Source organism: Bufo bufo, chromosome 4 (assembly GCF_905171765.1).
Source record: "Bufo bufo chromosome 4, aBufBuf1.1, whole genome shotgun sequence".
Classification (NCBI taxonomy): domain Eukaryota; kingdom Metazoa; phylum Chordata; class Amphibia; order Anura; family Bufonidae; genus Bufo; species Bufo bufo.
This window is the reverse complement of record NC_053392.1, coordinates 27837749-27865074: the sequence shown is the minus strand read 5'-3', so window position 1 is coordinate 27865074 and position 27326 is coordinate 27837749. Positions and strand designations below refer to the sequence as shown.

The 27326-nt window shown below is 44.0% G+C and overlaps 1 protein-coding gene across 1 annotated transcript in view; it reads left to right on the top strand.

Moving 5' to 3' along the window:
- The window catches only part of LOC120998924 (vomeronasal type-2 receptor 26-like), a 106811-nt gene that overhangs the window by 17747 nt on the left and 61738 nt on the right, over positions 1-27326 (top strand). Inside the window, exon 3 of the mRNA XM_040429803.1 lies at positions 14465-14588. Within this exon, the coding sequence (XP_040285737.1) occupies positions 14465-14588 (124 nt within the window). The remainder of the gene's footprint in view (positions 1-14464; positions 14589-27326) is intronic.

Genomic DNA, 27326 nt, shown 5'->3' with positions numbered 1-27326 from the left:
GTCCTGGCACATGTGCTGAATTTGGTGGTGCAGAGATTCCTTAAAAATTACCCTGATATGTCAGAGCTGCTGCATAAAGTGCGGGCCGTCTGTGCGCGCTTTCGGCGTTCTCACCCTGCTGCTGCTCGCCTGTCAGCGCTGCAGCGTAACTTCGGCCTTCCCGCTCACCGCCTAATATGCGAAGTGCCCACAAGGTGGAACTCCACCTTGCACATGCTGGCCAGACTGTGCGAGTGCAGCAGGCGATAGTGGAGTTTCAGCTGCAGCACGCATGGGTGAGTCTCTCTGCGGAACAGCACCACTTCACCACCAATGACTGGGCCTCCATGCAAGACCTGTGTTCCTTGTTGCGCTGTTTCGAGTACTCCACCATCATGGCCAGTGCCGATAGCACAGTTCTCAGCGTTACAATCCCACTTCTATGCCTCATTGAAAAAATGCTGCTGGCGATGATGGAAGAAGATGTGGCACAGGAGGAGGAGGAGGAAGAGGGATCATTTTGTAGGGTTTCTGGCCAGTCATTCACAAGTGGCTCCGAGGGTGGGTTCCTGCACCCACAAACGCCAGGTACACAATTGTCCAGCCAGGGCACAGTTCTGGAGGATGACGAGGTGGAGGATGAGGAGGAGAAGATGAAGGATGAGGAACCTTGTTCACAGCAGCGTGGCACCCGGACCAGCTCATGGTCATTACTGGTGCGTGGCTGGGGCGATACAGAGGACACAGACGATACACCTCCCACAGAGGACAGCTTTTCATTGCCTCTGGGCAGCCTGGCACACATGAGCGATTACATGCTGCAGTGTCTCCGCAACAACCGCCGAGTTGCCCACATTCTAACTTGTGCTGATTACTGGGTGGCCACGCTGCTGGATCCCCATTACAAGGACAACGTACTGTCCTTAATTCTGTCACTGGAGCGTGATCGTAAGATGCGCGAGTACAAGCGCACGCTGGTAGATGGGCTGCTGGTGGCATTCCCACCTGACAGCGGGTTCACAGTGGAAGCACAAGGTGAAGGCAGAGGAAGAGGTCGCCAACGCAGCTGGGGCACCACCAGCACCTCAGAAGGCAGGGTTAGCATGGCCGAAATGTGGAAAAGTTTTGTCAGCACGCCACAACAACCAGCACCACCAGCTGATATGGAACGTCTTATCAGGAGGCAGCATTTCACCAACATGGTGGAGCAGTATGTGTGCACACGCCTACACGTACTGAATGACGGGTCTGCCCCCTTCAACTTCTGAGTCTCCAAATTGGGCACATGGCCTGAGCTTACCCTTTACACCTTGGAGGTGCTGGCCTGCCCTGCAGCCAGTGTATTATCTGAACGTGTGTTTAGCATGGCAGGGGGCGTTATCACAGACAAGCGCAGCCGCCTTTCCACAGCCAATGTGGACAAGCTCACGTTCATTAAAATGAACCAGGCATGGATCCTACAGGACTTGTCCGTACCTTGTGTAGAATAGACATGTATACCGGCCTTAAGCAGCCATTGTTATACTACAGAGCAATTGCTCATTCTTGTATTTTGGATATTTCACACTCTTTTGGAGTGTACCCTAATAAAAAAACAAAAAAAAACAGTGTTGTCTTCCTCGTCCTCCTCCACCGCTGCTTTCACCTACACTGCTACGTCCGCCGCCTCCTCAAACTCCTACTCCATATGGACCTCCACCTCATAAATCAATATTTTTTTTTTTTATTTGTACGTATTTTATTTTATGTCATTTCATTAATTTGTCAAATTTTCAGGTGACATTCACCCATTTTTGGGTGTGATATACCACTGCTCTACCTAGTAGATAGGTTAAAAAATCCAATCATTTGTCTGTTACATTTTCGGGTGAAATTCACCAATTTTTGGGTGTGATATACCACTGCTCTACCTAGTAGACAGGTTAAAAAAAATTCACAAATTTGTCTGTTACATTTTCGGGTGAAATTCACAAATTTTTGGGTGTGATATACCACTGCTATACCTAGTACTGCTCTACCTAGTAGACAGGTTAAAAAAAAAATCACTAATTTATCTGTTACATTTTCAGGTGAAATTAACCAATTTTTGGCTGTGATAGACCCCTGCTCTACCTATTAGACAGGTTAATAAATTTCACAAATTTTTCTGTTACATTCTTGGGTTGACATTTTACAATTTTTGACGTTAATAAACCCCTGTTCTGCATAGGTGACAGGGACCAAATTTTTTTAAAATAATCTGCTCCATTGGTGGGTGACACTAACCCATTTCTGGCGATGAAAAACCCCTACTCTGCATAGATGACAGGGTCTTAAATTTCTAAAATTCATCTTTAATTGGCCCTTTCCTTCGATACTTCTGCTTTAATAACTTTTCCCATATTTCCGCTAGATCAAAATTAAATTTCATCCATTTATCTCCCTTTGAACCCTGATTCGCCGATAACTGTGATTAACATGCTAGGCTCAGAAAAGAACATTGAAAGTTGATAGAGAAGATATCCAAATAGATGGTGGACATCACGTCTGTTACATTGTCAGGTGACATTTTACCAATTTTGCCGGATATAAACCCCTGCTCTGCATAGGTGACAGGGACTTAAATTTCTAAAATCCGTCTTTAATTGGCCCTTTCATTCGATCCTTCTGCTTTAATAATATGTCCCACATTTCCGCTTCATCCCATTGCAGCCATTGACCTCCCTCGGATGATGTCTCTCTTTCTCACGCTCCCTCTCTAGAGTGGAACCCTGATTCGCCGATAACTGTGATTAACATGGTAGGCTCAGAAAAGAACATCGAAAGTTGATAGAGAAGATATCCAAATGGATTGTGGACGTAACGGGGGCACCTCTGCATAGGTGACAGGAACATAAATTTCAAAAAATCGTCTGTTACATTGTCAGGTAACATTTTACACATTTTGCTGGATAGAAACCCCTGTTCTGCATAGGTGACAGGGAATTAAATTTCAGAAATTCTTCTTTAATTCATGCGCGCCACCTCCTTTCATTCAATGCTTAAACTTTAACAAGTTGTCCCACATTTCCGCTTCAATAGTTTGTCCCACATTTCCGCTTTATCATATTTAATTTGAAACAATTAACTTCCCTTAGATGTGGTCTCTCTTTTTCATGCTCCCTCTCCGGTGTGGAACCCTGATTCGCCGATAACCGTGATCAACATGGTAGGCTCAGAAAAGAACATGGAAAGTAGATAGAGAAGATATCCAAATGGATGGTGGACGTCACAAGTATATGCGATCAGGCAGAAGTTATCTAGAGTCAACAAAGCGGCAGCAGGGCCTCTCCTGTCTAACGTTTCCTAATCCAAAATACCGCAGTGACATTCCCTGTAATTTTTAATTAATCATTCAAATAACAGGGCATCTTAAGAGTCCTGTATTGTTATTTATCGTCACTACCTCCCCGAGTCGGGAGTGGGTAATTGCCACGCGCCCCCTCCTTTCCTTCAATTCTTCCGTTTTAATAGCTTCTCCCACAATAAAATTTCATACATTGATCTCCCTTGGATGTGGTCTCTCTTTCTCAAGCTCCCTCTCCGGGGTGGAACCCTGATTCGGCGCTAACCGTGATCAACATGGTAGGTGCAGAAAAGAACATCGAAAGTTGATAGAGCAGATATCCAATTGGATCGTGATCATCACAGGGATGTGCGACATGGTGGGGCAGTATGTTTGCACATGCCTACATGAACTGACTGATGGTTCTGCCCCCTGCAACTTCTGGGTCTCCAAATTGGGCACATGGCTGAGCTTGCCCTTTACGCCTTGGAGGTGCTGGCCTGCCCTGCAGCCAGTGTATTGTCTGAACATGTGTTTAGCACGACTGCAGGGGGTTATCACAGGTTATATTTCCCAATGTTTTGGGGTATACCCTAATTTAAAAAATAAAATAAAAATTTAAAACCAAAAACCAGTGTAGGCTACCTCCTCCTCATCCAACGTCGCTTCCACCTACACCGCCACATCCACCGCCTCCTCAACCTCCTACTCCATATGGACCTCGTCCTCCTAGATCAAGATTATTATTTTTTATTTTTACGTATTATAAGTCATTTCCCTATCCACTTTTGTATGCAGAGCACTTGCCATGCTCTTAACCACATTTTGCTGGCATTTGCAGCCCTCTAGCCCTTTTCATGACATTTTTACAGCCATTTTAGTGCTCAAAAGTTCAGGTCCCCATTGACTTTAATCGGATTCGGTTTCGGGGTCAAGTTCTGGTCAAGTTCGGGTTCCGAACTCAAACTTTTTTGTGAAGTTCGGCCGAACCTGTCGAACCTGAACATCCAGGTGTCCGCTCAACTCTACCTGTAACTTCTCTACTATTGACGTTGATGGGGTTACCTTAATCCTGCGAGACCTCTCATGCTACACCTTGGCCCAGAGGAGAGGCCTTAAACCCCTGTGAGATCTCCTCAGAGCAAACAACATCCCCTATACGTGGGGCTTTCCATTCCAGCTAGTAGTTACTAAGAAAGGTCAACGTATTGAGCTGTGAGGCCCAGACGATCTGTCAGCATTCATCGCAGCGTTGGATCTCCCTATGATTCAGCAACCACATTGGCATACCATACCTCCACTGCCTTCTCGATCCCTCATGCGGAGACCTAGGAGAAACCTTTAGCGACACAGTAGCGCTACCCAACCAACCTGAAACTGATGGAGGACTTCAGGAAAAGTATATTCTGGTTTTCCAGATGGCACAGAAAGTACTCTACTTATTAGGTAGAGACATTCGCCGTTTAACATTATGAGGGCTCCTAACCTTTCACAGCTAAGCTCCATATTTGATTTCTTTTTTGTCTTTTGGTGTATCCTTCACCTACAGTTCCCTGTGATACCATAGTAATGTATGTCTTTGCCTTATTGTCTTATTGCCACTTTGGTGGCTCTGGTTGTGAGGTGGCAACATCCTGCTTGTTAATGATCTGTTTTGTTATCCAGTTTCTCAGCCTCAGGGCGGCTCCTCTGCTGTGTCGTTGGAAGCCCGTCTCCTATTTAGGAACTTGTCTTTACCCAGTTAGAGATGGTAAACTCCTCTCCACAGAGGATTTTCTTTTTGTTTTTTGTTTTTTCTTGGCAGGTTAGATACTGCACAGTTCCAGTGATATGTCCTTGTCACTATATTTTGAGGTATCTTATCCAAATTGGACTCCTTTGCTGAAGGGGTCATAGTACTAGGGGGCGACTTTAACATGACCTAGAAAACTGGTAGACGTATGGTGCATCTTACATCCTAAGGAGAGAGATTACACTTATTTTTCCCCAGCTCATCAATCCTACAGTAGGTAAGATATGTTCCTGATTTCTCATCATGCCCTGACCTTCCATCCACAAACATCTATAGGGACTTCCATTTGGTCTGACTACTCCCCAGTATTCCTATCTTTAGAATTGCTGGGAATGGTGACTAGAGAATGGACTTGGCGCCTAAATGAGGCTCTTCTTTGTGATAGTGTATGTCTGCACTCTAAAGTCAACCATTAAGGGTTTTATAACTGATCACCCATTTGATCCTACGGCTCTTCCTCTGCAATGGGAAGCATTAAAATGCGTACTATGTAGGGTATTCATCCAACATGCGGAAGTTAGCTCCACAAATGGAGGAGGAATTTTCGGAAATGGAGATTAAAGAGGTATTGACCTCTCTGAAAGGTAGGAAGAGTGCTGGTCCAGATAGGTTTACTGCACCTTTTTTCCAGAAGTTTTGCAACCTCCTTATGCCTTTCCTCTTGAAGGTATTCAATAGTCTCTCCCCTTCCTGCTCTTTTCCAAAACAAGCCTTAGAAGCTCATATAGTCGTGATCCCGTAACCTAACAAAGATGTGACTACCTGCAATAATTATCGACCCATCTCGTTAATTAATTGTGACATCAAAATGTATTCTAAACTGTTAGCAAATCGACTCAGTAGAGTGCTCCTGGATGTTATCCACAGAGATCAAGTGGGCTTCATGCCAGGCAGAGAAGCTAGGGATAACACCATACGTACTATCAATCTTATTTCCGGGGTGCATTGTCATCAGGTCCCATGCTGAAAAAGCATTGAATAGGGTATATTGGAGAATTCATAATAGCCTCTCTGAAAAAAATAGGCTTAGGCCCTAGTTTTATAGCTAGGGTTTGTGCCCTGTACACCAACCCCACGGCCCGAGTCCAAGCTAATGATATACTAGCACTCTCTTTTAATATTAGAAACGGGACTCGACAAGGATGCCCCCTCTAGCCCCTTTTGTACGTTTTGGTTATAGAATATCTAGCCATTGCGCTGCAAAGGAATCCAGACATTTTTGAAATACAGGTTGGAGATTTTCCACACAAACTAGCACTTTATGCGGAAGATCTCCTCCTTTATGTCTCGAGGCCTCATACCTCCCTCCCATCTATTCTTAGCGAATTTAATCGGTTTGGTCATCTCAGAAATTTCAAGATAAATCTAACCAAAAGTGAAATGCTGAATATATCACTGCCCTCGACTGATGTGCTCCTTGTACAAAGCAACTTCTCTTTTCATTGGCAGACTCAGAGCCTTAACTACTTGGGGGTTACAGATCCCGACTCATTTACACCTCCTGTATCCGCTCAATTATTTACCATTGCAGAGGAAGACCCTATAAGATTTACAGAGATATTCTTTGATAGCTCTGTCATTGAGTGTAGTTCAAATGGATATTCTACCGAGATGTTTCTATCTCTTTCAAACAATACCCACTTGTAAACCAGGTGGCTTTTTCTCGACTTTACAAAAAGCAATCACACGCTTTGTATGGGGTACTAGCAAACCCAGACTTAATATGAAGGTATTAACCAAACCCAGAAGTAAGGGGGAGTTGGGCTACTTGATCTTAGGCTGTACAATACTTTGGAGATCCTAATTCGGATCTTAGACTGGTCTGATAAGTCATCTCTGAACTTTGGGACCAGTTAGAACAAGAACTCTCCCCAATGGATCTAATGGTTGCTCCATGGAAGATCCAGAACAAAAGACCACTATTAGAGGAGTGGCCCTTTCTAGTTCATCATGCTCTTACTCAATGGGATACCTGGGTATTCAAAGAGACTGGGTCCTATGATGCCTCTTTTAGGCAATCCTGCATTCGTCCCTGGACTAAGGGTGGACAAGTTTATAATATGGAATAAATATTCGTGCCCACTGGTCTGAGATGCAATGAGAAATGCAAAAGTAGTGCCTATTGAGTCCCTTAATATTGATGACAGTATTAGAGGTTCTTTATGGCTTACATACGCCCAGTTGAGATCCTTCCTAGATAGCTTACTCAGCCAGGGGCATTGTCATGACTTAACTGACTTCGACACTCTCTTTTTACATCCCAAAACTCACTTCAAATTGTTGTCACAGATGTACAGAATCCTGTTGGATCAGAGCAATGCAGACATAGCTCCTTATTTTTGAAAATGGAAAGCAGACCTGCAGCTCACTTTTAGACCACAGAGCATTCTTAAGATGTGTACGTTCTCTGATGGATTATCTCTGGAGGCCCACGCAAAAGAGAAAAACGATAAGATTCTCTCCAGGTGGTATTACAGTCCAACGACCCTCCACCACATGTTCCCTACTGTATCGAGCTTATGTCGGAGATGTGAACAAGAGGAGGGAACCGTGCTACATGTCTGGTGGTCTTGCCCTACCATAAGCAAATTTTGGGACTGGTGATTCAGGTTTAGAATAAATTCTCAGGGAAAAAAGTGCCCAATCTGCTCAAAGTGACTCTTCCTTCACTTGTACCAAGGACTTTAGCTCAAATGAAGAAAAATGCCAGAGGTTCCTTCTGACGAGTTATATACGAACATCGGCCGCGACGGTTCGCGAACGCGATCGAGCGAACGTAATCAAATGTTCGCGAACCGCAAGTTCACGGCGGGCCCCATTCACTTTAATTGCAAGCGAACCTGAAAAACCTTCAGCTCATATTTGCAGCCACCAAATACTTAGTAGAAGTGTAGAAATAGTCCCACAACATGGACAGTGACATACTAGAGGGGGATCAATGACAAAAATTCCACCAAAAAATATGTACCTTAATCAGGGGACATTTTTATGCATCTTAAAGGGAAATTCTCAGAAATGTGCCCTGTTGGAGCCTAGAAAATTTTTATTTTAGGCCACGGGAGTACGGGCCTTAAAAATTAGGCATTCACCTGACATAAAAGAAATTCTGATTATGTGGCTCGAGGTACATTATGCGGTCATTGGATAAAAATTTTACTGTAGGCCACTGGACTACAGACCCCAAACATTAGGCATTCACCGGACAGAAAAGGTCAATTGATTATGTGGCCGGAGGTATATTACACGGTCAATGGATATCAATTTTACTGCAGGCCAGTACAAATACAGGTCAAATACATATGTTTAAAAGAACTAAAAATATAAAATTGGGTTAAAAAAAATGGCTAACGAAATCCCCCCTCTTGAAAAAAACCCTAATGATAATAGTTGAAAATCGATAACATGTGGTCGTCACTGGTGTTGAAATCCACCGAGGCCGCAACAATTATGCATTCAGCGTACATAACAGAACAAGTAAGTATGTGGCTGGAGGTAGATTACACGGTCATTGGATATCAATTTTCCAGCAGGCCAGTGTACTACAGGCCCCAAGAATTATGCATTCAGCGTACATAAAAGAACAAGTAAGTATGTGCCTTGAGGTAGATTACACGGTCATTGGATATCAATTTTCCAGCAGGCCAGTGTACTACAGGCCCCAAAAATGATGCATTCAGCGTACATAAAAGAACAAGTAAGTATGTGGCTGGAGGTAGATTACCCGGTCATTGGATATCAATTTTCCAGCAGGCCAGTGTACTACAGGCCCCAAAAATGATGCATTCAGCATGCATAAAAGAACAAGTAAGTAGATTACAAAGTCATTGGATATCAATTTTCCAGCAGGCCAGTGTACTACAGGCCCCAAAAATTATGCATTCAGCGTACATAAAAGAATAAGTATGTGGCTGGACGTACAATACACGGTCATTGGATATAAATTTTCCAGCAGACCAGTGTACTACAGGCCACAAAATTTATGCATTCAGCGTACATAAAAGAACAAGTAAGTATGTGGCTGCAGGTCTATTAGACGTATAAATTTTACTAAAGGCCAGTACAAATAGAGGTCAAATACATATGTTTAAAAGAACTAAAAATATAAAATTGGAATAAAAACATAGCTAACAATATCCCCCCTCTTGAAAAAAAACCCTAATAATAATAGTTGAAACACGTGGCCGTCACAGGTGTTAAATTTCTCAGAGGCCCAAAACATTAGGCATTCAACGGACAGAAAAGGCCTTTTATGCCGCTGTATTTACCTAAGACAGTGACGGATATTTGTTCTGAGCGGTGGCGGATATTTGTGGGCTGGCATGAGGAAATTCAATTAAACGTGGTCATCACAGATGTTGAATTCCTCCGAGATCCATGCCTCATAATTTTTTAGAAATGTGAGGTAGTCCACACTGTCGTGAGCTAGGCGACTGCGCTTATTGGTCATGGTCCCCCCTGCTGCGCTGAACGTCCTTTCGGACAGGACACTGAACCAGTGGCAAGGCAACAGTTCCATGGCAAATTGTGCCAGCTCTGGCCACAGGTCAAGTCTGCACACCCAGTAGTCCAGGGGTTCCTTTCTTCTCAGAGCGTCCACATCGGCCGTTAACCTGATGTAGTCAGACATCTGTCCGTCTAGGCTTTCCCTGAGGCTGGATCCGGAGGGCGGCTGTGGATGGGTTGGCTGCAAGAATGATCTCATATCTCAAGTGACCAACACATCTTCAAACCGCCCTCTTCTTGCATGCACTGTTGAATTGGTACCCACAACTGTTTCTCTGTGAGTGGAAATTCCTCTGCCAGCGCCCGCAAAAGCAGAATGCAGCATTTCTTGAAGCAAGGCCTGGAAGTGCTGCATTCTGACAGCCCTCTGTGATGCTGGTAACATGTCTACTATTTTGTGTTTGTATTGGGGTCTAAGTACATTGCCACCCAGTACTGGTCCTTGCCCTTTATGCTTTTTATACGGGGGTCCCTCTTTAAACACTGGAGCATGAATGCCCCCATTTGCACTAAACTGGAAGTGGTGGAGTGGCCTGGCTCCTGCTCATCATCCAGGATAATGTCGTCCTCGGTCTCCTCCCCACCGCCACAGACAACACCAAGGATCACAGAAACGTTTAAAGCATGCTCTTCTTGCTCCTCCTCCGCCCCGGCACCATCCTCATCTGACTCCTCTTCAGACTCCTGTTGACTTGTCTCAGATTGAGTAGCCTCCCCTGGGAATTCATCCAGCATTGCGACTTCCTCATCTTCCTGCTCCTCGATGGCTTGATCAATGACACGATGCAATGCACGCTCCAGAAAGAAGGCATAAGGTATGATGTCACCGATGGTGACCTGGCTGCAACTGACCAGTTTGGTCATCTCATCAAATGGCTGCAGAAGTCTGCATGCATTGGGCATGAGCAGCCACTGTCGCAGTGAAAAAAAAACAAGGTTCCCCGAAACTTTCCTGCCACTGAGTTCGTACAGAAACATAGAAACATAGAATGTGTCGGCAGATAAGAAACATTTGGCCCATCTAGTCTGCCCAATATACTGAATACTATGAATAGCCCCCGGCCCTATCTTATATGAAGGATGGCCTTATGCCTATCCCATGCATGCTTAAACTCCTTCACTGTATTTGCAGCTACCACTTCTGCAGGAAGGCTATTCCATGCATCCACTACTCTCTCAGTAAAGTAATACTTCCTGATATTACTTTTAAACCTTTGGTCTCCAGTACTGCGCACAATACTCCAAATTAGGTCTCACTAGTGCTCTGTAGAGCGGCATGAGCACCTCCCTCTGTCTACTGGTAATGCCTCTCCATATACACCCAAGCATTCTGCTAGCATCTCCTGCTGCTCTATGACATTGTCTGCCTACCTTTAAAGGGAGTCTGTCACCAGCATTTCACTTTTTTAACCCTTCCCATAGCTCCCTAGCATGCTTACAGTTAATAAAAACGTTACCTCTGGCATCAATCCTGGACTTATAGAACCATCAAAAACGATATTTATAACTTATGCAAATGAGGGCTCGCAAGTGCCCAGGGGCGGCGTTACACTCGTAGGTGCCCTGCTTGCTCAGCCTTTTCATTGCGTCCCCCCTCCCCTTCCTAGCCTCCGCCCGCCCATCCTTTCCCTCTGACCGCCTTTCTACTAACTTGTTATTCCGTCGAGATCCCGCGCCTGTGCATCAGTCCGTCGGCCGGTGCATGCGCACTGCGATGCCCATTCCTTGTACGGCATCACAGTAACTATTGCGCATGCGCCGGCTAACGGCGCGAAGGTGGCGCATGCGCATTAATTACTGTGATGCCATACAAGGAATGGGCATCGCAGTGCGCATGCGCCGGCCGACGGACTGACTGCGCAGGCGCGGGATCTCGGCGGAATAACAAGTTAGTAGAAAGGCGGTCAGAGGGAAAGGATGGGCGGATGGGCGGGCGGAGGGTAGGAAGGGGCGGGGGGACGCAATGAAAAGGCTGAGCAAGCAGGACACCTACGAGTGTAACACAATCCTCTCCTTAAGTATGGTTTCCATTAATTTCCCCACTATTGATGTCAGTTTTACTGGCCTATAGTTGCCCGATTCCCCCGATTTGTTATATCAGAGATACATTCACTTGCCGCTGAACGTGGCCATATTGCTCTGGGACTCCCTTCTGGGAGAAATATTTCCTTCCGCGGACCTTCCATTGCGGTATGCCAATGGCCACAATTTTTCTAAAGGCCTCCGAGTCCACCAATTTATATGGCAGTAGTTGGCCGGCTAGCAGTTCTGACAAGCCAGCGGTCAGCTGTTGGGCAAGAGGGTTATCCAGCCTCATCATCTTTTTTAGCTCGAAGATTTGTGGCACGGAAGCCTGCCTTATGCCAGATGAACACGACGACGGCACTGTGGAAGGTGGAGTGGAGGACAAAAGGGAAGAGAGAGGAGAAGGAGAAGAGGCAGGACGTGGAGCACCAGGAGTGTGGCTTTGTGGGTTCTGACGGTGTTGCTCCTCCCATTGGGCTCGGTGATGGGAGGCAAGGTGCCTTCTTAAGGCAGTCGTCCCTAGGTGAGTGTTGGGCTTACCGTAACTTATGCGTTGACAGCACAGACTGCAAATGGCAACACTATTTTCAGCAGCGGACACGTTAAAAAAAGCCCACACTGCGGAGCCATGTGCCGGCGTCCTGGGAGCGCCAGTTGTGACCGTGCATGGTGGATGTCTTGTTTCATATACATTAGCAGTCTGCTTTTTGCCTCCAGTGAACTGTAAGTTCTGTCTGCTTCTCCTCCTTCTCCTCCCTATCTGCTGCTCCGTCTCTCCCTCTGAACCCCCTCCTCTTCCTCTCTTGTGGGCACCCACGTGACGTCCATAGACACGTCATCATCGTCCCCTTCACCGCCACTGACATTAGAGATCTCGGAGTAGGCAGCAACAGCGGGGACCACCCTCCTTGTGCTGATCTGGGTACTGTCGTCAGACCGCTGGGTGGCGGCCGTTGCTACCTCCTCTTCCTGATCCGATGCCAAGAATGGCTGCATATCAGTAAGGTCTTGTAATGGATGGGAAAATAATTCCTCTGACTCGAGCGGAGGGGATATGGTGGTGGTTGTGGTGTCTTTGGGGGTGCACACAGCAGAGAGTGAAGAGGGTGCAGATACAGAGGATGAGGAGGGTGCAGAAGCGGAAGGCTGAGTGAGCCACTCAACCAAGTCTGGTGCTTCCTTTGAAATAATCGCACGGACCTTCTGCAACTTACCACTTAGGCTCCGGTCTGGTGCACCTGCCCGACCCCTACTACCCCTGCGGAATGGCCTGCCTCTTCCTCTGCCTGTCATTTTCAAAATGACCCTGTGACAAAAGTCCCTATAGAAGAGCAGTATTTGTAGAAGACGGTATATCACATCCTATCACATGCTTCAATCAGTTTTTTGGGGGGGCAACTGGTATATGACACCAGTAGAAATTATTTGTTTCAATAGCGTTTGTCACTCTGTGTAGCTGCGGTAACACAGCAAAACTGCAAACAAATGCTACACTACCCAAATGCACTATATAGAAAGTATATAATTGATATATAACACCCCTGCTTCAATCAGTTTTTTGGGGGGTCAACTGGTATATTGCACCAGTAGAAATTATTTGTTCCAATAGCGTTTGTCCCTCTATGTAGCTGCAGTATCGCAGCAGAACCGCACACAACTGCTGCACAATACAATTGCACTATAATATACTTTCTATGTTAGAAAGTATATTATAAGTATATCACACCCCTCAGTAAGCCACACCTATAGATAGCACACCTATACCAGTCCTTAAAATGATTTTTGTGGCCCTATTAGCTAGCGTTTGGTGTCCCTAACAGTCTGTCCCTGATCCACACAGCAACCTCTCCATACATTGGCAAAAGATTGAATGTAAAATGGCGGCCAGATCAGGTTTATTTATAAGGTAGGGGGTGTGTCTATGTGCTGACACGTCTCAATTGGCTATCCTGTACCACCTGATGGATGTGTCATGGGTCAAAGTTCTTCACAATGTAAAAGAATATGGCACTGGCGGACATCGCCATATGAGCCCGTTGGGCGAACCGCGAACGAGCAAAGTTTGCCGTGAAACGACCGCTGGCGAACTGCAAGGCCATTTCTATTTCTCACAGTGGCACGATTGGTGATTCAGAGGCATTGGAAATCTAGGGTTCCACCCTCTCTCTGTGAATGGGCTGCTGAGCTCCGACACCTACTTAAAATGGATTGATGAATGAACTGATTGCACACTCCCATGACCAGGGAGACATGTTCTACCTTTGGTGGAGATCTGTTTCTCTGTTCCTATACTCTACAGAGTTCTCCAGCCTCATGGGAGAGCTCTCCAAGTGACGCCAAGCTGCTGAAACAGTGGCTTTATCATGTATTGCTGTGGTCGAGACAGGTCTAATCTCTATTCATCAGAACGAGGCGCTGGAACATGTGATGTGGCCCCTAACAACCCCCCCCCCCCCCCCCCCCCCCCCGGTTATTCCTTATTTCTATTCCTCTCTATACCCCCTGCATTCTTTTTGTTTTTCAGTTTTTTTTGTTTGTTTATCTTTCTTTTCTTATTTCTTATATGGTTGTTTTATTTTGCTTCAGATTTGATTATTGCTGATGGCATTCATAGGATTATGGAGTATATTTTCATTGCCTGAAATGCTTCTTCACAGGAAGACTGAGATCTAGCCAATGCCGTTGGCAACAGATTGTATTAGTCTGCTATCATAATGATGTCTGATTTGTTTTATTTGAACATGTGTCAGCTTATTTGACGCTATTGCAATTGGCTATTATCGTTATTCAATAAAATGAGAGTAAACCTAAAAAAATACCTAATAGTGACACCATGCCATGTATTTCTTCTTTTATCCTAGATACCGCGCTCCGCTTGTAGTGAGAGTTGTCTCCCCGGATACAGAAAGGTCCCACTGGAAGGAAAACAGAAATGCTGCTACTATTGCGTCTCCTGTGCAGAAGGCGAGGTCTCCCACCAGACTGGTGCGAGATGGATTATGTTCATATAAATCACATGTAAATTATACACTGCCTGTTCAAAAAAAAAGTCGCCGCCTGGATTTAACTAAGCAAATAGTTATCCTATTGGATAATTACTGCATGGGCGATTTTCTTTCCGCTAGCAATAAGTTATTTAACCCCAACTGGTGCAATGAGTTGCTTCTCATTTCTTAAACAACCATGTCGAAAGACACATCTCGTGGTCGTGGAAAAGATGTTAGTCTGTTTGAGAAGGGTCAAATTATTGGCATGCATCAAGCAGAGAAAACATCTAAGGAGATTGCAGAAACTACTAAAATTGGGTTGGAAGGATAATGGGGACCCATCGTATTCGAGGAGGAAATGTGGCGATCACTTAAACTTTTGGTGAAATCAAATTGAAGAAAAATAACAGTAAAACTCAGGGCTATGTTTAATAGTGAAAGTAAGAGCATTTCCACATGCACAATGCAAAGGGAACTCAAGGGATTGGGACTGAACAGATGTGTAGCCATAAGAAATCCACTAATCAGTGAGGCAAACCAGAAAAAAAGGCTTAAATTTTCTAGGGAGCATAAAGATTGGACTCTGGAGCAATGGAAGAAGGTCATGTGGTCTGATGGTTCAAGATTTACCCTGTTCCAGAGTGATTTCAGGGTAAGAAGAGGGGCAGATGAAGTGATGCACCCATCATGCCTAGTGCCTATTGTACAAGCCTGTGGGGGGCATTGCAATGATCTGAGGTTTCTGCAGTTAGTCAGGTCTAGGTTCAGCAACAGTATGTGCTCCAAAAATGACCACGTTATTCCATTAATGGATTTGTTCTTCCCTGATGGCACGGGCATATTCCAAGATGACAATGCCAGGATTCATCGGGTTCAAATTGTGAAAGAGTGGTTCAGGGAGCCTGAGACATCATTTTCACACATGGATTGGCCACCACAGAGTCCAGACCTTAACCCCATTGAGAATCTTTGGGATGTGCTGGAGAAGGCTTTGCGCTGCAGTCAGACTCTACCCTCATCAATGCAAGATCTTGATGAAAAATTAATGCAGCACTGGATGGAAATAAATCTTGTGACATTGCAGAAGCTTATCGAAACAATGCAACAGTGAATACGTGCCATAATCAAAGCTAAAGGCGGTCCAATGAAATATTTTTGGTGGCGACTTTTTTTTTGGACAGGCAGTGTATGAAACAAATAGCTTTCTAAAGGGTGTTAGTAATTAATTAGAGTAATTACTATCATACTTTCCATGAATTCCTCTGATGCCTGCTGGAACAAGGAGAGGAGTCAATATAGAGTAGGGTCCACTGCTATCTAAGAAAGAACACCTCGCTATAGTGGACTTACTCCAGGGGCCACAAATTCCAGTCTGTCACTGGATCTGGACTTTCTTGGAACACACAGACACCATCCAACATTTTTGTTTTGCTCATTAAGCTCACAGACAGCGTACTCATCATCCTAGGAGCAAGGCTAGTACCAATAGGTACAGAACCCATCTGGCTGACCCCCTACTAACCACATTAGTTTCACAAGATACTAGCAAGGCAACCTCATTCTCTGAGCTGTCATCAGTCACCATACACTTATTACATATAACACTCTTACTTTTATCAACTATGTCCTCTAGAGGTGCAATTGAGCACTTAACCATTTTGTCAGTTACTAATTTTACTACGTCATAGTTTTGTCAACAGTCAGAGTTTGCAGTCAGAGTTCTCCTGAACTGACTCTGTGTTATACCCAAAATGAATGACCTCAGGTTTTAGAAGGACCTCTTCTTCAGTTTATGCATCAATACCCTGCAATACAGGCATATTATATATATACACTCACCTAAAGAATTATTAGAAACACCATACTAATACGGTGTTGGACCCCCTTTTGCCTTCAGAACTGCCTTAATTCTACGTGGCATTGATTCCACAAGGTGCTGATAGCATTCTTTAGAAATGTTGGCCCATATTGATAGGATAGCATCTTGCAGTTGATGGAGATTTGAGGGATGCACATCCAGGGCACGAAGCTCCCGTTCCACCACATCCCAAAGATGCTCTATTGGGTTGAGATCTGGTGACTGTGGGGGCCATTTTAGTACAGTGAACTCATTGTCATGTTCAAGAAACCAATTTGAAATGATTCGAGCTTTGTGACATGGTGCATTATCCTGCTGGAAGTAGCCATCAGAGGATGGATACATGTTCTCATTCTGTTTACGCCAAATTCGGACTCTACCATTTGAATGTCTCAACAGAAATCGAGACTCATCAGACCAGGCAACATTTTTCCAGTCTTCAACAGTCCAATTTTGGTGAGCTCGTGCAAATTGTAGCCTCTTTTTCCTATTTGTAGTGGAGATGAGTGGTACCCGGTGGGGTCTTCTGCTGTTGTAGCCCATCCGCCTCAAGGTTGTGCGTGTTGTGGCTTCACAAATGCTTTGCTGCATACCTCGGTTGTAACGAGTGGTTATTTCAGTCAACGTTGCTCTTCTATCAGCTTGAATCAGTCGGCCCATTCTCCTCTGACCTCTTGCATCCACAAGGCATTTTTGCCCACAGGACTGCCGCATACTGGATGTTTTTCCCTTTTTACACCATTCTTTGTAAACCCTAGAAATGGTTGTGCGTGAAAATCCCAGTAACTGAGCAGATTGTGAAATACTCAGACCGGCCCGTCTGGCACCAACACCCATGCCACGCTCAAAATTGCTTAAATCACCTTTCTTTCCCATTATGACATTCAGTTTTGAGTTCAGGAGATTGTCTTGACCAGGACCACCCCCCTAAATGCATTGAAGCAACTGCCATATGATTGGTTGACTAGATAATTGCATTAATGAGAAATAGAACAGGTGTTCCTAATAATACTTGAGTGTACACTGACCACAAGAATCTGACATATCTACAGTCTGCACAGCGTCTAAATCCACGTCAGGCTCGATGGGCACTTTTCTTTGCGAGATTCAATATTCTTCTGCATTTCCGACCGGCTGATAAAAATGTAAAGGCTGATGCACTTTCCCGTTCTTTCGACCCAGCGGATCAGATTGAAGAACCTCAACATATTATAGAACCGTCTCGTCTGATTTCTGTGGCGCCAGTCACGTGTGAGAGATATTCCTCCGGGGAAGATCTTCGTTCCACAGGCCAAGAGGAGGAAAATTCTTTCTTGGGGACATTGCTCCAAGTATGCTGGTCACCCTGGGGTGCATAAGACCCTTGTTTGGCTCTCCAGTCACTATCGGTGGCCGACCCTACCCAAAGATGTCCAGGAGTTTGTGTCTGCCTGTACTTCCTGTATCCGCAACAAGGCTTCCCGAACCAAACCCATGGAATTGCTACTACCGTTACCCATTCCTGAAGTCCCCTGGTAGCACATCGCTATGGACTTTATCACAGACCTCCCGTCCTCTGCTGGCTGTTCCGTATTCTGGGTAGTGGTAGACAGATTTTCCAAGATGGCACATTTTATTCCGCTTCCTGGATTGCCTTCTGCTAATTGATTAGCCTGTCTGTTTATAGAACATATCTTTTGCCTTCATGGTCTACCTCTGCACATTGTGTCTGATCGCGGGGTACAATTCACTTCCAAATTCTGGTGAGCGCGCTGTGGGCTACTTGAGGTCAAGTTGGATTTCTCTTCTGGTTATCATCCTCAGTCTAATGGGCAAGTTGAACGAATTAACCAGATCTTGGAGAACTACCTACGTCACTTTGTCTCTGCTCAGCATGATGACAGGGTTCGGCTCCTGCCTTGGGCAGAATTCTCTTACAACAGCCATTCCGGAGAATCTACGGGCTCTTCTTCCTTCTATATAGTGTATAGACTTCATCCCCATGCTCCTTTACCCCTGTCTGCATCTTCTGAGGTAACAGCTGTTAATTCTTTGTTCAGAGACTTCCTCAGCATCCAGACGTAAACCACCTCCTCAATTCTCTCCTGGTGACAAAGTCTGGCTTTCCTCCCGGAACAGCTGCATGAAGGTACCCTGTTACAAATTTGCTCCCCGGTTTCTGGGCCTGTTTGAGATCCTAGAGCGCATCAACCCTGTTTCCTACAAACTCCGGTTGCCTCCTACCCTCCGGATTCCAAACTCCTTCCATGTATCTCTCTTGAAACCATTGGTCCTCAGCTCCTTTTCCAGAACCCCCTCCACCACTACTTCTGTTCCTACCGGTGAAGAATCAGAATTTAAAGTACATAACATCCTCAATTTCAAGGTAGTTGGTGGCAAGAGGTACTTCCTTGTAGACTGAAAGAATTATGGTCCTGAGGAAAGTTCCTGGGAGCCTGAGGAAAATGTACATGCTCCGAATATTCTCAAAAGATTTTTTCAGCACATCAGGACCAAGAAGAAGGGGCGTGAGAGGAGGGATACTGTAACAATGGCAGCTGGTAGCCGCCAGTGTGCAGCACATCCTGCTATGTACCTCAGTTGAACTGCACACAAGGCTTCTCTTCTCCGCTGCAGGCTCCGGACCAGCTTTTCTGCACTGTCGCGGGCGGCGACAGCTTCAGTTGCACCTGGTAAGAGCCGCATGCGTCCTGTTTCTTTAAGGGTTCATGCATGCCCCTGATTCCGCCTTCTCTCCAATCCCGGCCAGGAACCACCTTTATAAGGGTGCTTCCCCCTTCCTGTGATGCCTGAGCAATATTGTAGTTTTCTACAGCGAAGGTTCCAGCTTGTTGTTCCTGTGTTGATATCCTGCTTCCGAACTTAGCCTGTATCCTGACCTCATCTCTGCCTGATCTGATCCTCTTGTACCTCGCTGCTCTCAAGTGTATGATTCAGATTGTCGACTACTCCTCTGTCTGCTGTTCAGCTTGTTACACCTGCTGCACCTGAGCTATTCAGCTCTGCTATTCTAACAGCTCCAGCACTGCTAAATCACTAACTCAGCTCTGCTTCATCTGACTCTGCTGCTGCGCTCCTTCCATCCAGTGACAGCTCACTCCACCTACCTGTATCCCCAGTGCTTGCACTGGGGCGTTCTGGCCTGCTTGGCCAGCTGCCACTTAACCGGGACCACTCTTGCGGTAGAGACCTGGTATCTCCGCTGCAGCTAAGACTAGCTTCTGCATCTTGGAGCGGGATAAAGGGTGAAAACCAGGGGAACACTTAGATTCCGCTCCCAAGTTTGGCCCAAAGCCAAACAGGTAAGTGGCACAGCGGGTCCACACCCGTTGGAGCGTTACAACAAGTCTCCTTTAAGACAGACATTTGTTCCAGCAACCTTCAGATCACAGTATACTGCTCTTCAGAATAAGGTCAGAGCTTTCCTTTTATTACTTATCATTGCATATAGGCTTTGGCATAAAGAGACATTTTTTGTGTTCAGAAATAAGAGACTTTAAATAAAAACAAAGGACAGTTTGTATTACACGGACTCTATTGCATTTAAAGTGAAAGTCATTTATTGCCTGCATTTATCGCTGTTATATTTAACGTGAAAGTCATTTATTTCTGCATTTGTCAGTATTGCATTTAAAGTAAAATGTCTGAGCATAGTATTACCATGCCACTGTTAGAGGATGCAAAGATAGATAGAGTAGAAATTGAAGAGCAAGGGAACCTGTCTGAGGTAGTAGACTCTGATGCAGCATTAGTCTTGCCTCAAATAAATATAGCCCAAACAGATGAACTAAGACACTCTTTGCATGCCAGAAAACCACCCCAAAGATGCTGGAAAATTTGGAGCAAGAAGCAGCATAAAAAGGAAAAAAGTTCACCATGATGTATGAGAAGTGAAAATCATACATTAAAGACATTCGTAGAAAGCTAAAGCAAGAAAGTATAAAAAGGAACTTGAGTGATATGGTAGAGACAGTAGAAGAATCTGAATCAGAGCTTATGGCAGCATATGTCAACCTGCGGTCACTTACGACACCTTCCCAGGATATTGTAAGGAACATAGACACATGCAGTGCGGTCACTAAAGATTTAGTAAAGCTAATGAGAGAACTATCATCTTGCGCAAACTATGATGAAGTTAAAGCAAGAAGTAGAATGAACAAGCTTTTTATGAGAGACTATGCTAGGTCCTTAGGGGGAACCACAATCTCAAGTGTGACTTCCTTGGCTAGTAGAAGTGCCACCCACATTTCAGAGTCCTCAAATACTTCAGCCAAAAGAAGGAATTAGCTGAACAACTCGCTGTCAAGAAAGCAGAAATTGAGATGGAAGCTGCCATCGAGGCGCAGCGTCAACTGATGGCTGAAAAGAAAGCTGAAAAGGATGCACAACGCCATCAGATGGAAGCTGAAATGGATGCACAATGCCATCAGATGGAAGCTGAAATGGAGGCACAGCGCCATCAAATGGAAGCTGAAATGGAGGCACAGTGCCATCAAATGGAAGCTGAATTGAAAAGTCTGGAAAGGCAGAATGAAGTTAAGATCATAAAAGCCAGACTTAGAGTACATGAGGAGGATATGAGTCAGAGTAGTCATAGGTTCAAATCTGTACTAAGTGAAGAAAAAGACTTTGTGAATTTACCCTATATCTCTACCTGAAAAGATGAAGAAAAGGACTCGCCTAATTCAGAACTAAGTAAGGAAATAGAACCGGATGATTCTATTCCGAGATGCCACGGCAATGCTCAGGAGAATGTTACAACCATTGTCCCAGCAAGACCACAGAGAACAGTCCTAGCTAAACTTCCCGTTCCGGAACCTACTGTATTTTCAAGGGACGTACTGAAGTTCATAAAGTGGAAGGCAAATTTTGAAATGATCATTGAGCATCATTGCTTCAGTCCAGTTGACAAGTTATTCTACCTTCAGAGATATGTTGGTGGGGAAGCAAAGAAAGTTCTTGGAGGTAACTTCTATAGAAAAGACGGAGAAGCCTACAAGCAAGCTTGGGAAAAATTAAATGCAAGATATGGTCATCCTTTCTTAGTACAAAGAACTTTTAGAGAGAAATTGATTAACTGGCCTAAAATAGGTCCTAAAGAACACTTCAGACTCCAAGAATACGGTGACTTACTGCAAGCATGCAGCACTGCCATCCTACACGTTCATGGACTGGAAGTACTGAACAACTATCTAGAAAACCACAGAATGCTAACTAAGCTACCTGAAGAAGTGTATTTTAGATGGAATCGCTATGTGACTGAACAGTTAGATCTAGGCAAGAACTTCCCAAGTTTTAAAGAGTTCTCTGAGTTTGTCAATAAGGAAGCACGGATAGCATGTAATCCGGTAACATCATTTTACGTCTTAAAATCCTTAGAAGAAAGGGCTGCAAGAGAGATAAGACCTGCAAGAGCAACTAGCTTTGCAACCAACACAGCATCTAAAGGTCCAGATACCTACGAGAGTAAGTTCAAAGTCACTACTGGAATCAGTAGAGAGACAGAACCGACAAATCTTCAGACTACCTTCAAGTGTACAGTATGTTGTGTGGAGAGAACCACTCCATATATAAGTGCCAAAAATTAAAGGAAAAATCCCTAGAAGAAAAGAAAAAATTTCTGCTGGATAACCAACTGTGTTTCGGATGACTAAGAAAAGGCCATGTTACTAAGTTGTGTAAGAAAAAGGCCACATGCAGCCTTTGCAAAGGACGTCATCCTACACCACTACATGAAGAAAGTCCAAAGAAAGATAAATCCTCAATACCTAAAGATACTGAGGAAGAAAGAAAGTATCGGTATTCTCTTGCAGAGTGAGGGAAGGAGAAAGCAATGGCATATCAATGGTTGTACCAGTGTGCATATTAAATCCTAAAAAGAAGTAACAAGAAGGTATATGCCTATGCACTACTGGATGCCCAGAGTGATGTCACCTTCATTGATCAAGAAATCTGCAAGAAATTACAAGTGGCTACAGAACCAGTGACGCTCAAACTCACCACAATGAGGGGGAGAGACACATTAGTGAACAGTCAAAGGGTCAAAGGACTGAGAGTTAGAGGACTTCATTCAAACTGCACATTAGATCTACCTCCAGCCTTTACAAAATACGATATACCTCTAGATCGAGATTGCATACCAACCTGTGAAACAGCCAATGAATGGGAGCACCTATCTGTCATATCTCATGAAATGTCCCTAATGAAGGAGTTTGGTGTTGGACTTTTGATAGGCTACAATTGTCCCAAAGCCTTGGTACCACGTAAGGTAATCACAGGAGGAAAGGGTGAACCCTATGCTGTTCAAACTTATCTAGGATGGGGTGTTGTTGGTGGAAAACAGCAGATCGCAAACTCAAGACAGGTGACAGGATTGTGTCATCGAATATCTGTCTAAGAGTTACCAACTGTAAGTCCAGCAAAAGTAATCAAGATCCTTGAATCCGACTTTGTAGACATAAGTTCTAAAGAAAAGAGTGTATCTCAAGAAGACATAAAGTTCGTACACACTCTAGAAGAAAGTATTTAGCAGAATCAACAAGGTCATCTTGAAATGCCCTTACCTTTTAGAGAACGACCCCTCTGCCAAATAACAGAAATCTTGCCCTAGCAAGATTGAAATGTTTGAAGAAAAAGATGGGAAGAGATTCCAAATTCAAGCAGGATTATTTGAAATTCATGGAAGGGATCCTCGAAGAAGGACATGCAGAGAAAGTTAATAACCAACCTAAAGAAGGAGAAGTGTGGTACATCCCACATCAAGCTGTTTACCACTCAAAGAAACCAAATAAGATTAGAGTAGTATTTGATTGCTCAGCAAAGTACAATGGTGTTGCATTGAACGATCATCGACTAAAAGGACCAGATCTTACAAACACTCTGCCTGGAGTACTCTGTAGATTCAGAAAGTATCCCGTAGTGGTCATGTGTGACGTTGAAAAGATGCTCCACCAGTTTCATGTGAAGAATGGAGATAGAGACTTCCTGATGTTTCTATGGTGGGAGGATGGAGATACAGATACAGAGCCAGCAGAATACAGAATGAAAGTACAGTCGTGGCCAAAGGTTTTGAGAGTGACGCAAATATTAGTTTTCACAAAGTTTGCTGCTAAACTGCTTTTAGATCTTTGTTTCAGTTGTTTCTGTGATGTAGTGAAATATAATTACACGCACTTTATACGTTTCAAAGGCTTTTATCGACAATTACATGACATTTATGCAAAGAGTCAGTATTTGCAGTGTTGGCCCTTCTTTTTCAGGACCTCTGCTATTCAACTGGGCATGCTCTCAATCAACTTCTGGGCCAATTCCTGACTGATAGCAACCCATTCTTTCATAATCACTTCTTAGAGTTTGTCAGAATTAGTGGGTTTTTGTTTGTCCACCCACCTCTTGAGGATTGACCACAAGTTCTCAATGGGATTAAGATCTGGGGAGTTTCCAGGCCATGGACCCAAAATGTCAACGTTTTGGTCCCCCAGCCACTTAGTTATCACTTTTGCTTTATGGCACGGTGCTCCATCGTGCTGGAAAATGCATTGTTCTTCACCAAACTGTTGTTGGATTGTTGGAAGAAGTTGCTGTTGGAGGGTGTTTTGGTACCATTCTTTATTTATGCCTTTGTTTTTGGGCAAAATTGTGAGTGAGCCCACTCCCTTGGATGAGAAGCAACCCCACACATGAATGGTCTCAGGATGCTTTACTGTTGGCATGACACAGGACTGATGGTAGCGCTCACCTTTTCTTCTCCGGAAAAGCCTTTTTCCAGATGCCCCAAACAATCGGAAAGAGGCTTCATAAGAGAATATGACTTTTCCCCAGTCCTCAGCAGTCCATTCACCATACTTTCTGCAGAAGATCAATCTGTCCCTGATGTTTTTTTTGGGAGAGAAGTGGCTTCTTTGCTGCCCTTTTTGACACCAGGCCATCTTCCAAAAGTCTTCGCCTCACTGTGCGTGCAGATGTGCTCACACCTGCCTGCTGCCATTCCTGAGCAAGCTCTGCACTGGTGGCACTCCGATCCCGCAGCTGAATCCTCTTTAGGAGACGATCCTGGCGCTTGCTGGACTTTCTTGGACGCCCTGAAGCCTTCCTAACAAGAATTGAACCTTTTTCCTTGAAGTTCTTGATGATCCTATAAATTGTTGATTGAGGTGCAATCTTAGTAGCCACAATATCCTTGCCTGTGAAGCCATTTTTATGCAACGCAATGATGGCTGCACACGTTTCTTTGCAGGTCACCATGGTTAACAATGGAAGAACAATGATTTCAAGCATCACCCTCCTTTTAAAATGTCAAGTCTGCCATTTTAACCCAATCAGCCTGACATAATGATCTCCAGCCTTGTGCTCGTCAACATTCTCACCTGAGTTAACAAGACGATTACTGAAATGATCTCAGCAGGTCCTTTAATGGCAGCAATGAAATGCAGTGGAAAGTTTTTTTGGGGATTAAGTTAATTTTCATGGCAAAGAAGGACTATGCAATTCATCTAATCACTCTTCATAACCTTCTGGAGTATATGCAAATTGTTATTATAAAAACTTAAGCAGCAACTTTTCCAATTTCCAATATTTATGTAATTCTCAAAACTTTTGGAGCAGCATTATCTCCAGGTTGCGCCAATTATGGTATGAAGTACCTGGCTAATCAGAATCAAAAGGATTACCCATCAGCTGCAAATTTTCTGAAGAAAAACTTTTATGTAGATGATGGTCTTATAAGTCTAGAGTCCACAGTATCTGCAATCAAACTAGTGAAAGAAAGCCAAGAGTTATACGCAAAAGGAAACCTGCGCTTTCACAAATTCATCTCAAACAACAGAGAGGTACTGGAATCCATCAGTGACTCTTAACGTGCAGCAACAATGAAGAATGTAGATCTCAATTATGATCACCTTCCAGTTCAGAATGTACTTGGATTGTGATGGAATGTAGAGAATGACAAGTTCTTCTTTGAAGTATCTATTGAAGAGAAAGTTGCAACTAGACAAACCATTCTTTACGCAGTGGCTTCTATATTTGATCCATTGGGATTCTTGGCCCCAGTAATCCTCAGAGCAAAATAATTACTGCAAGAATTATGCAGACAGAAGCTGGGATGAGCCCATACCTGAAAATTTGAGGCCAAGGTGGGAGAGTTGAATAAGAGACTTGCAAAACTTGATTGAAGTTCGGATACCCAGATGTTTTTTACCTCTTGATTTCGGAAAGTACAAGAAAATAGAACTTCATCACTTTTCAGATGCTAGTAGTTATGGTTATGGTCAGTGCACCTACATCAGAGTAATAGGAGAATAAAAGATATGATACACTGTTCCCTGGTTATGGGGAAGGCCAGAGTTGCAGCCAACCAATATTCATACAATACCAAGACTTGAACTGACAGCAGGCGTAGTTTCAGCATCAGTAAGCATGTTTCTGAGAGAAGAATTGGAATTGAAAATAGATGAAGAATATTTTTGGACAGACTCACAAGTTGTCCTAGGATACATAAACAACGAAGCTCAAAGATTCCATATCTTTGTCACCAACAGAGTTGAGAAAGTTCAGGAAATAACAAATCCGGACCATTGGCATCATAATGACACAAAGCATAACCCAGCAGATCATGCTTCAAGAAGCCTAAATGTAACAGAATTGAAAAATTCTAACTGGTTCACAGGCCCAGAGTTCCTTTGGGAAAAGGAAATCACGCCCAGTAAAGGTTACACAGAATTGTCTATGGGTGATCCAGAAGTAAAAGTTGTACAAACATTGAGCACTGCTGCCAAGTGTCAAGATGACATACTTGAAAGACTAGCCAGATGTTCAAATTGGAATACGGTCATAAACGTAGTAGCTCAAATTCAATGTTAGGCAAATGGAAATAAGAAAGAAGGAATTGTTGAATGTAGAAGAACGAATGAAAGCTGAAGAAACAGTCATAAGACTCAGTCAACAGAGATTCTACAGTGAAGAGTTGAAGAGACTTAGTCAAGAACCTAAAAGGCTTCCAAACAACCACACATTGTACAAGCTTAATCTTGTTCTGCAGGATGGTATACTGAAGGTGGGAGGGAGACTGGAATATGCATTGTTACCTAGCAGAGTGAAGCATCCAGCAATTCTACCCAAAAACTCCTTCACAAGATTGATTATTGATCACTACCACAACAAATCTTGCATCAAGGAAGAAGCTTTACCCAAAGCTGTCTGAGAGAAGGTGGTTACTGGATTGTGAAAGGAAGCAAAGTTATAGCAAAGTATATAAGTAAATGTGTAGTCTGCAGAAAGGCACGTAGACCTGCAGAAGAACAAAGAATGACAGATTTACCGTCAGATCGCGTAAACCCATCACCACCATTTCTATATAGCGGAATGGATTGTTTTGGCCCATTCATCACCAAACAGAACCGCAAGGAGTATAAGAGATATGGACTAATATTTACATGTCTGAGCTCCAGAGCAATTCACCTGGAAATGTTAGAAGATATGTCAACTGACGCATTCATCAACGCCTTGAGATATTTCATAGCCATTAGAGGTACCGTCAGAAAGTTTAGATCTGACCAAGGATTTAATTTTGTCGGAGCAAAGAATGAACTAAAGAAAGCTCTAAAAGAGATCGATAAAGAAAAAGTAACTATTTGTTAGAGAAACAGTGTGATTTTCATATGAATGCTCCACATGAAAGCCATACAGGAGGAGTTTGGGAAAGACAAATCAGAACTGTGAGAAATGTGTTGAAGTATAACTGTCGTATATATATATTTTTTTGGGAGTATTGGATTGTGGTGATTAATATCACCTTGGTGGCCCTATTTCAACTTTTCACTGTGTATTCAATTACCCCTTAATTCCACATTTTTGTTCCCTGTACTGCCTACTTTTACCTGT